The sequence below is a fragment of the Equus quagga genome, chromosome 4 (assembly GCF_021613505.1).
Source record: "Equus quagga isolate Etosha38 chromosome 4, UCLA_HA_Equagga_1.0, whole genome shotgun sequence".
Lineage (NCBI taxonomy): Eukaryota > Metazoa > Chordata > Mammalia > Perissodactyla > Equidae > Equus > Equus quagga.
The window spans coordinates 124,615,160-124,627,808 of NC_060270.1; the positions used below are offsets into that span (position 1 = coordinate 124,615,160).

The following is a 12,649-nucleotide window of genomic DNA, read 5'->3' on the forward strand; positions in this document are numbered from 1 at the left end:
CTTCCATGATAGTGTTTCAAGTCCTGAGAGCATATATAATGTTCCCTCTAAGATCTCATGCCTCCTTACACTTTCCAGTGCTTCTATAAACATGTTTCCAGTTCTCTTTGTGACTTCTAAGGTATGGCATTCAGGGCTGAAGCAAGTCCCACAGGCATGATCAGGTCAGTGTGTGACTAAGCCAGACACCTACATCCTTCATTCTAAATAAATCATAGCCAACATTTGCAGTACTTTATAATCCAGCTGGGCACATGTGCTTATTTACTTGTTGTAAAGGGAGAAACTCAAAGACATTCTGATTCTGAACCCCATCTGATGCTGACACATGGCCAGGGTGGAGAATCTCTGGTCCAGACACTAAGATCTCCTTTTACCCTCAGGTTGCAATTTTAATAGCCACAGAACTCTTTCAATTCATGCCAAGTTCACATTTAACACTTTCACATGGACTGCCTCTAATCAGAATCTTCAACTCCTCTATGAACATATGTGGTTTTTAAAATTTAGGTAGGACCTTACATTTATCCTGTTAACTTTCAGATTTTCAGGTTGTTTCTAACTGCCTAGATATTCGTGGTTTCTGGTTATGTTTTCCAAATTTTTCAGTATTTTCCCAGCTCTCCATTTTTGTGAGCATATTTCTTGTATGTTTATTTAAATTTGATAAGTATGTTGACAGAGTAGAACCCAGAAAAGGGTTCTGCAGAAGCCCAAAAGAAAATTCCCTTTAGAGTGACATAACCTTTGGGGATAGTTACTCAACAAATTCCTAATCTGCCTTGTGACTGACACCAGAGACCACGCCCAATGCCGTGCTCAGTTTAAGAGTGCCTTAGACTGCCCATGGCACACTGCTGCTATTATAGTGATTTACCCTCAGACACTGAGGCTGACGTTCCTAGCATTATTTTATACAATGAATTTGGCATAGAGATAAATATCATGTGAAAGTTTTCATGTGATAGGTAATTAAAAGCCTACTTCAAAGCATACTGTAAATAGATTAGGAAAATTGTCACTTTTATGAGATCAAATGCCTTAAACATTTTGAATCTCAGTATTTCAACACATTTATTATTAAATACAAACAGGTATAATTTTTTTTAAAGCACAGTTCTAATACACATTCCACTTCTATTGTTACCGTGGTAATATTTCTCTGGCAGCAATTTAAAAAAATGAGATTCTTACCCCAAAAGTTGGGAACCTTGGTAGGCTGGGGAGTCAAGGAGTCATTATTCACAGCATTAATCTGGGTTCTATGATCATCCACCTGGAAATCATTCACTGGAAAAAATATAGCCAGTTAAAATAGACATTGTCGCAAGCTTGTAATTGTACACATAAAGCAAAGCACAGCAGTTGTGTGAAGAAAGGTAGACTTCTAGAAATTTTACTCACTTTGCTATGCTAAATTAGTAAACAGTGAATCTTTAAAAACATATGATATATATAAGATAATATTATGTATATGATAAGATAATATTTCCCCCAGTAACTTTGCGGCTCTTGGTCAAAAAAGATATAACAGTTAATGTTTAAGTTATTTCTTTAATAAATTTTATGGTCAGATAAAACCGACTGATTTTAGTGGTAGGTTCCAAAGAACTATTCGCTCTCAAATTGTTATAAACCTAAGGGATTTCAGCAGTCCTACTCTTGTGCCTAAATTATGCTATAGTATTCTCAGGAAGGAAAATTAAATAATACAACCTGAAAAAAAATGTCAGATCTATGAAAACAATTTCCACTATAGTTAGATTTCTTAATTATCTGTGCTTTTATTTAAAAAATTTAACATCATGACCAATTTCTATCAGATTTAGTGAATACAAATGTATCTTCATTTGTATGGCTGAAACAAAATCTGGGTAAACTTCAACATCCTCTCAGATGTCTTATTTTTAAAAGAATGGTTATAAATGAAGTAAGATGAGATGAGAAACAAACTTACATGCATCCTCGCAAGCGTTCTTGCATTCTTCCAAAGAATCAAAGTTGTTCAGATTGCCGAGGCACCCACCATACTTGAAACGTTCACACTGCTTTGACTGATTGTTATAGAAATACCTAGTAATATAACCTCGACAGATTCCAGCATCTTCTTCCAAAAAGCAGAAATCTGGCTTTTCTAGAAATTATAAAAATGTCAGAAAGCAATAATCTTATTTGTGAATAATTTAATTATTTTAATTAAATATATAAATAACTTGTTATGTTGAAGATATTTATGGAGTAAATACGAAAATTTAAAGGTAAGAGGTAAAAATATAACTTTATCCACAACTGTACAATATTAAGATTATCTACTATACCTACTGTGACAAATAGAAGATGTAACTATTGTTACATGTTCTTGCTAATGGAATTTCAATTTTTAAATTTCTCTTAGTAAATTAATAGGGCATTAACTATCAACTATTCCATGATTTGAGAGAATAAAAGATATTGGGTAATTTTATGCTTGGTTTGGAAATACAAAGTTTTATGGCAAAAATTTGGTTTAATTATTTTTGTTAAGCTTATGGGCATTGACAATAAGGAAAGATCTATGAATATTTTTGTATTTTTTAGGTGTGTGATCTCATTAGGGAAACACATCTAATATGTTGCTTCGTTAAGAATGGTTTCCAAAAAAGAAACTGGAGAAGAAACTTTAAGGGGTATGGAAGCTTTCATGGCTATTCTTAGAAGTTCCTGAATTTTTATGCTGGGATTAATATCTGTATTATGCATGATATCCTCTACCACTGTGCCTCTTACTTTTCTTCTTCCAGTCCTTGGAATGACTCCAACAGTACAGAGGCAGAAAGGAAATACATGTTCAGGGATCGGAGAGGCTTTTGAAAAAGTCCAAGACCCATTCTTTGATAGTGCTCCAAACCTGGCTAAACACAGCTGTCACAAATGTTGTGCCACTGTGATCTATATTACAAGCTTTGTCTGCCTGCATACTCTGTAAAGAGAGAATTGAATTTGCTTTCAAAATTATTATGATTGCAAGACATATTGGGCTTGAATATTTTAGGGCAAACTTCCGATTTCCCCCTTTCTTTGCTGCAAAATTACTATACTGTAAAAACTATATTACCATAGCGGCCAAAATGAACTGTGGTATCTTTTTGCATCTTAAAGCAACTTGCTCTTCTAGCTCAGGGAAGCAATACTCATGAGGTTTTTATTATAAAAAAGAATGTTTTAGTAATTTCTACAATAGTTGCAGATCTTCAGAAAAACTAATCTCCCATAAAAATTGTTTTATTAAATAAAACATACTATTTTAATAGTTTAAAATATCCATTTTCTATAAGTTCTCAGAGTACCAATTTGAAAATTATTTTGCTTATCATTTATTGATTCATTTCTCAAAGTGAATGTTCCTATTATTCCCATAGTAACAATTTGTAGTTAAGTTTAATATATGGGACAAGGAAAGAAAACAACTCTTTAAATTTTTATAATAGGTTTTTATAAGAAAAAGAAAAAATATATTCAATTACTTTCATTTTGATTTGTTTTGGTCTTAGTATGTACTTCTTATGAAATTTTAAATTATCTTAATAGAGAATATAATAATTCTAAGTTTAACAAAAGGAAGTAGGTAAAAAATATTGCATATAAGGAACAGAAAACAGTAGCAAGTTATGCTGAAAAGTATAATTAAGGAATTTTACAACTGGAAGTTGATACTATTTATGAGGCCCATTCTAGGACATAAATTTATTTTAGGACAAAGTCGAAATATCATACTTGTAAAATAATTCTGCTTAGGCCTACTGTTTAAAATACTATGGTTACAAATCAAGAAATTCACGACCCATATTCCTCACATAAATAAAGTAACATTCATATTGAATCTGCATACACAATCTTTGCTCTAAATTGATGCTCAGTTAAAACTAACACAGAATGCAGACTTCAAGCTATACACCAATTTCCACAAGCCACATGATTTTCACTATTATCTTTTGCTTGAGGCTGCATACTTGGCAATTGTCTTAAACCAAACTTTCTTTTGAAGGAGTGGTAAAGAATTCCATTGTCTTTATAACTGTTCCAATGCTGATTCTAGGAAGCATATCACAATGTTAATTTCAAATTGATGTGCTTAGAGGTCTTTATTACGAATTTGTTTTAACATCTGAACATTTTTAACACTCATGTGAATGGTATTATAACTTTATTCTCTAACTTTCATGTATAATCTCAATTAAGAATGATTGAAATTGTGACATCAATATCACTGCAGAGTGAGCTCTTCCCGTAGTCTCTCCCTGCTAAGACATAATGAAAAGGACATTCATAAACAAACAGAGGACATTCTCACAACATCATAGATGTCTGAGAGATCCACACAGTCATATGTATGAAGGTGGTAGTGCAGGAACCCCCCAGGAGGCAGTGGAAAGAGGTAAGGAGACCTCCCCTCCCTCCCTGAGTGGTGGCAATCTAAGGTGTGGGACCTTGCCAGTGGCTGGTGCATGATACTGAGAGGAGAAGGGAGAAAAGGTAGCTCTTCATGGGAACACATGAGCTCTTGGAGTTGCCTCCCAGCCTGTGGGACTGATCCACACTGAGGCAGCTAAGCAATCGTGGGGGTGCCTACACCAAGTCAAGTAGTCCAAGCTGGCAGACAGTGAGTGCAGAGCAGGGACATGTGGTATTGTGCATGTGAAAGAAAGCACCCATCCTCCCCTCCTGCCTGGTCCACCAGCTCAGCCAGTCAGTCAGAAGAGGGGATCACTCCAAAATGGCTTCACATATGGGTGTAAAGCAGCAGTGGCCAGCAGGCAAACACAGATAGGTCCAGTCAGCAAAGCTTCCAAAAGACAGTCACATCTCCCAGGGGTTGCAGAGAGCTCAGAAGACACAGCTCCTGACCCCCCACCCCAGTGGTGGCAGGTGGAATCTGCTACCAGATACTACCACTATGCAATGGCAAAAGTTCACCCCATGGAATAGCATGAAGAGGTATATTAAAACTCCAGATCAGAAGGAAAATGACAAGTACCCAGAAATCAATCCTGAAATCACAGAAATTTACAATCTAAATGACAGAGAATTCAAAATAGCTCTCAGAAAGAAGCTTAAAAAGTTACAAGAAAACTCAGAAAGACAGTTTAATGATCTTGGGAATAAAATTAACGTACAGAAGGAATTCTTCACAAATGAGATTGAAACAAAAAAAAAATCAGAAATGTTGGAGATGAAAAACACAATGAATGAGATAAAGGAAAATCTAGAGCCCTTAAAAAATAGGGCTGATATAATGGAGGACAGAATGAGTAATTTAGAGGACATAAATATAGAAATGCTGCAGATGGAGGAGAGAGAGAGCTAAGAACAAAAAGAAATGAAGAAACTCTCCAAGAAACATCTAACTCAATTAGGAAATGCAACATAAGGATTATAGGTATTCCAGAGGAAGAAGAGAGGGAGAAAGGAGTAGAGAGTTTGTTCAAAGAAATAACTGCTGAGAACTTTCCAAATCTTGGGAAGAAGCTGGAAGTATGTGTAAATGAAGTTAATAGAACTGCTAGTTATATCAACATAAAAAGACTTTTTCCAAGGCATATAGTAGTAAAACTGGCAAAAGTCAATGACAAAGAAAAAATATTAAGGGCAACAAGGCAAATGAAAATAACTTATAGAGGAAGGCCTATATCAGGCTTTCAGCAGATTTTTCAGCATAAATCTTACAGGCTAGGAGATAGTGGAATGACCTATTCAAAATTCTGAAAGACAATACTTTCAGCCAAGAATACTCTATCCAGCAAAACTATCCTTCAAATACAATAGAGAAATAAAAACTTTCCCAGATAAAAAAAAGCTGGCAGAGTTAATTGCCACAAGACCCCGACTACAAGAAAGGATCAAGAAGGCCCTCATAACTGAAAAAAAAAGAGAAAGACTTTAAAAAGCCTTGAGCAAAGAGATAAATAGACAGATAAAATCAGAAAACTGCAGTTCTCTGTCAGAACAGGTTAGCAAACACCTAACTAAAACATTAAAGATAAAGGGAAGGAAAGCATCAAAAATAACAATAATCACTTGATTTTAATCACAAACTCATAACGCAAAATGCAATAAGTCGTAACAACGATAACTTAGATGGGGAAGAGAAAAGGGATGGAACCTGCTTAGACTACGGAAATAAGAGGCTATCAGAAAATGGACTATCTTGTCTATGAGATCTTTTATATAAACCTCACATTAAATACTAAACAAAAAATCAGAACAGAGATACAAATGATAAAAAAAAGGAAAACTGAGAAAGCCATCATACTGTTCATACAGTTCAGTTCATCAAACTGAACTGGAAGTTGGTAATACATGGGATGAGAAGCAGGGAAATATGGAACAACCAGAAAACAAGTGATAAAATGGCAGTATTAAATCCTCATATATCAATAATTACTCTAAATGTAAATAGATTGAATTCCTCAATCAAAAGTCACAGAGTGGCTGGATAGATTAAAAAAAAGACCTGATAATATGCTGCATCCAGGAAACACATCTCAGCTCTAAAGACAAAAACAGTCTCAGAGTGAAGGGATGGAAGATGATACTCCAAGTTAAGGGCAAACAAAAGAATGTAGATGTTGCCATGATTATATCAGACAGAGTAGACTTCCAAATAAAAAACACAATGAGAGACACAGATGAACAGTATATAATGATAAAAGGGACACTCCACTGAGAGGATATAACATTTAGAAATATATATTCACCTAATATGGGAGCACCAAAGCACATAAAGCAACTATTAACACACCTAAAAGGAGAAATTAACAGCAACACAATAATAGTAGGGGACCTCAACACCCCATTTACTTCAACAGATAGGTCATCCAGACAGAAAGTCAACAAGGAAATAGTGAAATTAAATTAAAAAGTAGACCAAATGGACTTAATAGATATATATAGAACACTCCATCCAAAAGCAGCAGAATATAAATTCTTCTTAAGGGCACATCGAGCATTCTCAAAGATAGATTATATGTTGAGAAACAAAGCAAGCCCCAATAAATTTAAGAAGACTGAAATCCTACAAAGCATCTTTTCTGACCATAATGCAATGAAACTAGAAATCAACCACAAGAAAAAAGCTGGGAAAGTGACAGATATGTGGAGACTAAACAACATGGTACTGAACAACCGAGGGATCATAGAAGAATTTAAAGAAGAAATCAAAAAATATTTGGAGAAAAATGAAAATGAAGATACACTACAACAACTCATATGGGTTGCAGCAAAAGTGGTCCTAAGAGGGAAATTCATAGCAATACAGGACTACCTTAACAAAAAAGAAAAATCTCAAATAAGCAATCTTAAACTACACTTGACAGAACTAGAAGAAGAACATATAAAGCCCAAAGTCAGCAAAAGGAAGGAAATAATAAAAATTAGAGCAGAAATAAATAAAATAGAAACCAAAAAAAACAGTAGAAAGGCTCAATGAAACTAAGAGCTGGTTTTTGAGACTTTATCTTAGAGAAGATAAAGAAAATTGACAAACCTGTAGCCAGACTCACCAAGAAAAACAGAAGGCTCAAATAAATAAAATTAGAAATGAAAGAGGAGACATTACAACAGATACCACAGAAATACAAAGGATTATAAGAGAATACTATGAAAAACAATATGCCAACAAATGGGACAATCTAGAAGGAATTGGAAAATTCTTAGACCCATATAACTTCCCAAAACTGAATCAAGAATAGAGAATCTGAATAGACCAATAACAAGTAAAGAGATTGAATCAGTAATCAAAATCCTCCCCCAAAATAAAAGTCCAGGACCAGATGGCATCTCTGGAGAATTCTACCAAATATTTAAAGAGGATTTAATACCTTTTTCTTCCAAACTATTCCAAAAAATAGAAGATGGAACACTTCCTAACTCATTCTATGAGGCCAACATCACTCTGATCTTAAAGCCAGAAAAGGACAATGCAAAGAAAGAAAATTACAGGCCAATATCACTGATGAACATAGATGCAAAAATCCTCAAAAAAATATTGGCAAACTGAATACAGAACTACATTAAAAGGATCACACACCATGATGAAGTGGGATTTACATCAGGGATGCAGGGATGGTTCAACATCCGCAAATCAATCAATGCAATACACCACATTAACAAAATGAGGAATAAAACCACGTGATCATCTCAATAGATGCAGAGGAAGCATTTGACAAGATCCAACATCCATTTATGATAAAAACTCTGAATAAAATGGGTATTGAAGGAAAATTCCTCAAAATAATAAACTCATAGTCAACATCATATGCAATGGGGAAAAACTGAAAGCCATCCCTCTGAGAAAAGGAGCAAGACAAGGGTGCCCACTCTTACCACTCTTATTCAACATAGTACTGGAAGTTTTGGCCAGAGCAATTGGGCAAGAAAAAGAAATAAAAGGTATCCAAATTGGCAATGAAGAAATGAAATTCTCGCTATTTGCAGACAACATGATTCTATATATAGAAAACCCTAAAGAATCCATCAAAAAATATTACAAATAATCAACTACTACAGCAAAGTTGCAGAGTACAAAATCAACTACAAAAATCTCTTGCATTTCTATACTCTAATAAACTAACAAAAAGAGAAGTCAAGAATATAATCTCATTTACAATCAAAACAAAAAGAATAAAATATCTAGCATAAAATTTAACCAAGGAGGTAAAAGACCTACTCATGGAAAACTATCAGACATTATTGAAAGAAATCGATGATGATGCAAACAAATGGAATGATATTCCATGCACATGGATTGGAAGAATAAAAATAGTTAAAATGTCCCTACTACCTAAAGCAATCTACAGATTCAACTCAATCCCAGTTAGAATCCCAATGACGTTCTTTATGGAAAGAGAACAAAGAATCCCAAAATTCATTTGGGGCAACAAAAGATTCTGAATAGCTAAAGCAATCCTGAGAAAAAAGAACAAAGGTGGAGGCACCACAATACAATACAAAGCTATAGTAATCAAAACAGCATGGTACTGGCACAGAAACAGACAAACAGATCCATGGAACAGAATTGAAAGCCCAGAAATTTAACCACACATCTACAGACAGCTAATCTTTGACAAAGGAGCTATAAACATAGGATGGAGAAAGTTCTATAAATGGTGTTGGGAAAACTGGACAGCCGCATGTAAAAGAATGAAAGTATACCATTATCTTTAGCCATACACAAAAATTTACTCAAAATTAATTAAAGACTTAAAGGTAAGAGGTGAAACCACAAAACTCCTAGAAGAAATACAAGCAGTACACTCTTTGGCATCAGCCTTAGCAACATCTTTTCGAATAGCATGTCTACTCAGGCAAGGGAAACAAAAGAAAAAATAAACAAATGGGAAATCAACAGACTAAAGAGCTTCTGCAAGGCAAAGGAAACCATGAATAAAATGAAAAGACAACCCACCTACTGGGAGAAAATATTTGCAAATCATATATCTGACAAGGGGTTAATCTCCAAAATATATAAAGAAGTCACATAACTCAACAACAAAATAACAAACAACACGATCAAAAAATGGGCAGAGGATATGAACAGACATTTTTCAAAGAAGATATACAGATGACCAACAGGCACATGAAAAGATGATCAACATCACTCATCATTAGGGAAATGCAAATCAAAACTACACTGAGATATCACTTTACACCCATTAGAATGGCTATAATTACCAGGACAAAAAATAACAAATGTTGGAGAGGATGTGGAGAGAAAGGAATGCTCGTGCCTTGCTGGTGGGAATGCAAACTGGTGCAGCCACTATGGAAAACATTACGGAGATTCATCAAAAAATTAAAAATAGAAATATCATGCAACCCAGTAATCCCACTACTGGTATTTATCCAAAGAACTTGAAATCAACTATTCAAAGAGACTTATGCACCTCTATATTCACTGCAGCACTATTCACAATAGCCAAGACATGGAAGCAATCCAAGTGCCCATCAACTGATGAATGGATAAAGAAGATGTGGTATACGTACAATGGAATACTACTCAGCCATAAAAAGAGACAAAATTGTACCAATTGCTACAACATCGATGGACCTTGAGAGTATTATTTTAAGTGAAATAAGCCACAAAGAGAAAGAGAAACACTGCATGATTTCACTCATATGTGAAAGATAAATAAACACATGGACAAAGCAAATAGATTAGTAGTTACCATAGGGGAAGGGGGTTGGGAGGGGAATGAGGGGTAAAAGGGCACATATATATGGTGACTGACAAATAATAATGTACACCTGAAATTTCACAATGTTATAAACTATTATGACCGCAATAAAGTAAAAGAATGATTTAATTCCTAAATCACTAAATATACATTATATGGCATAATTTTATAGTAAACTCTACCTGCATATAATTTTTTCCTGATTCTACATTTTTTAAAAAATGTCTTAACATTTAAATAATGGTCCTTCCTTTCACAGACATGTCATCTTTTACTTGGTACAAAACATGCTATAAATATGCTGTATTCTTTGATATTACAGATAACGAGACTTTCATTTAATTGCAGTATTGAACATTTTTGTCAAGATTATCTAAATATTTATAGGGAGATATTTTAAAACTTGTAAATAAAAACATTCACTTATGCTGTTTGTACAATCTTTGCTGCTGAATTTATTTTATAAATTTTGATTCAAATTCCAAACAATAAATTGTATCAAGTTTATCGGTGAGTCACAGAAATTTTCCACTCTTTCCCAAACAATTAAATCAAAGTCAGTAAAATAAAAATACACTTTGAATTTTGTAGCTCTTTCATGTCCTGAGTTGAATAATTTGATCTCTTTATTCAATATTTTCTGATTCAAAGATAAATGCTATAAATGTTAATTGGGCCAAATCAGTTTCTAGACCTTTATTAACAGGAATGTGGCTTTCTTGATCTGTTGATAACAATTTTTCTTGGGCTGATATAATATATTCACAAAAAAATAATTATTTTTCATTATAAACAATAAGTAAAATAATTTAAATAACAAAATAAAAAATATGCAAATTAAATAATGTTGGAAAAAACAATTATTGTTATATATCTCCACCTACTCTTGCATATAGACTGTTGACACCATAAAGACATATATCCATTTGGGGGAATATTGGATGAAATTTGCTAAAGCCACACAGTGCTGAGATTACCAAGGGATTAGAGATCTGAGAACTAAAATGTAAGACTAGCAACCTCCAAATTGCCATTTGGGAGATGTTAGAATAACGTGTGTGGGGCTCTGGATTATGATTGATCTAACACTAAACATCATGCTGCATTAGACTGGGAGTCAATACGGTGTTTGAAGCCTTCCCCACCAAATATCATATATGTTATTTCTAATTTTTTCATTATGTCCATTGAAACAACATAGCATTTCAAAGATCACAGGAATTTATGATGAACCCAGCATCAGAGAAATGCGAGAATTGAATTTCCTTATGTAAATTCTACTAATTAACAAACAAATGAATGTTCACCTTTTTGCAATGTTCCTTCTGTCTTTCTAGATTTCTTTGGATAAACTGCAAGAAAAACAATATAGGTGTATCAATTACCATGATTGATAATATAATATTATGAATTTCAATTTAAAAAATTAGGATACTGTATCCATTACCATTAGAATTATTCCTATACATAATGTCAATAAATATATTTCTTTTCATTTTTTATAAAGATTAAATTATTTTAACATAATTAACTATGTTAAAAGTTTCTAACACATTTACAAAAATAAGAATTCACAGTGAACTCTGTTATTCAAAATATCTATGATCAAAATAATGTAAAATATGAAAGTAATTCAAATAGCCTGCTTTGCGCACAAAACAAATAATTTCTATAGAGTATTGGGAGTAGGGGTGGAAGAAGTCAGAACTATCTCCTTTTCTAATTCCTTCCCTGCCTCATTCTTAACTCAAATATAACTTTATTATTATTTCCAAGTACAGAGGAGAAATGAAGCAAAAGTTATCTGGGACATATTTTTAGGTTTAGCCTCATAGAATTAATGCCATTACTCCACTCAAGAACTAGAATGCTTCTTGTCTTTGACTCATTATATTTCGAGAAAGGATTCTAAATTCTAATTTTAATGATAATGAATTTCAAATTGATATACGTGAAGTTTTAATTTGTTCATGTAAACATTAAGAAAGCTGAGTGATATTTATTTTGTTTTATAATCACTTGTATTACAGAGAAAAGCTTTGTTTGAGGCAGCTTATAATTAGTTAATTAGTTGTATGGTAAGGGAGAGGAGAGAGAGAGAGGGAAAGAGTGTTTTGGAGAGTAAAACACCCATGAAAGACAAGGTAATGGGGCCTATCTCCTTTTTGAGTTTTACTGTGTTTTATTCAGTAGTCTTTTAAAAAAGAAATATATATATATTTACAAAAGAAATACATATAATATATATTAAAAAGGTATATATAATTCTAATTCCATTTTAAATATTGTGATTTTTTTTGAATTGTAAATAACCAACCCCCAATTGCTGTTTTTTAATTAAATAGTGGATCATCATAATAAGCTTACATTAAAATGTTTTAATGTACTAATGTTACAGTTTTAATTTCTGAGGGCAAGGAAAGAATATATACATATAA

General features: G+C 33.3%; 1 protein-coding gene across 6 annotated transcripts in view; it reads right to left on the reverse strand.

Annotated features, from left to right (window-relative positions):
* Nucleotides 1–12,649, reverse strand: part of LOC124238484 (tissue factor pathway inhibitor-like) — a 78,294-nt gene that overhangs the window by 17,544 nt on the left and 48,101 nt on the right. For 5 of the 6 annotated variants that reach the window (XR_006888316.1, XR_006888317.1, XR_006888318.1 and 2 more), the window contains 3 exons: nt 11,519–11,563; nt 1,958–2,134; nt 1,195–1,290 (listed from right to left, as the gene is read on the reverse strand). Coding sequence is in view for 3 of the 6 variants with exons in the window: in XM_046659473.1 (XP_046515429.1) it covers nt 1,195–1,290; nt 1,958–2,134; nt 11,519–11,563 (318 nt within the window). In the remaining 3 variants the exon portion in view is untranslated. The remainder of the gene's footprint in view (nt 1–1,194; nt 1,291–1,957; nt 2,135–11,518; nt 11,564–12,649) is intronic. The other variant, XM_046659474.1, reaches the window with a different exon arrangement.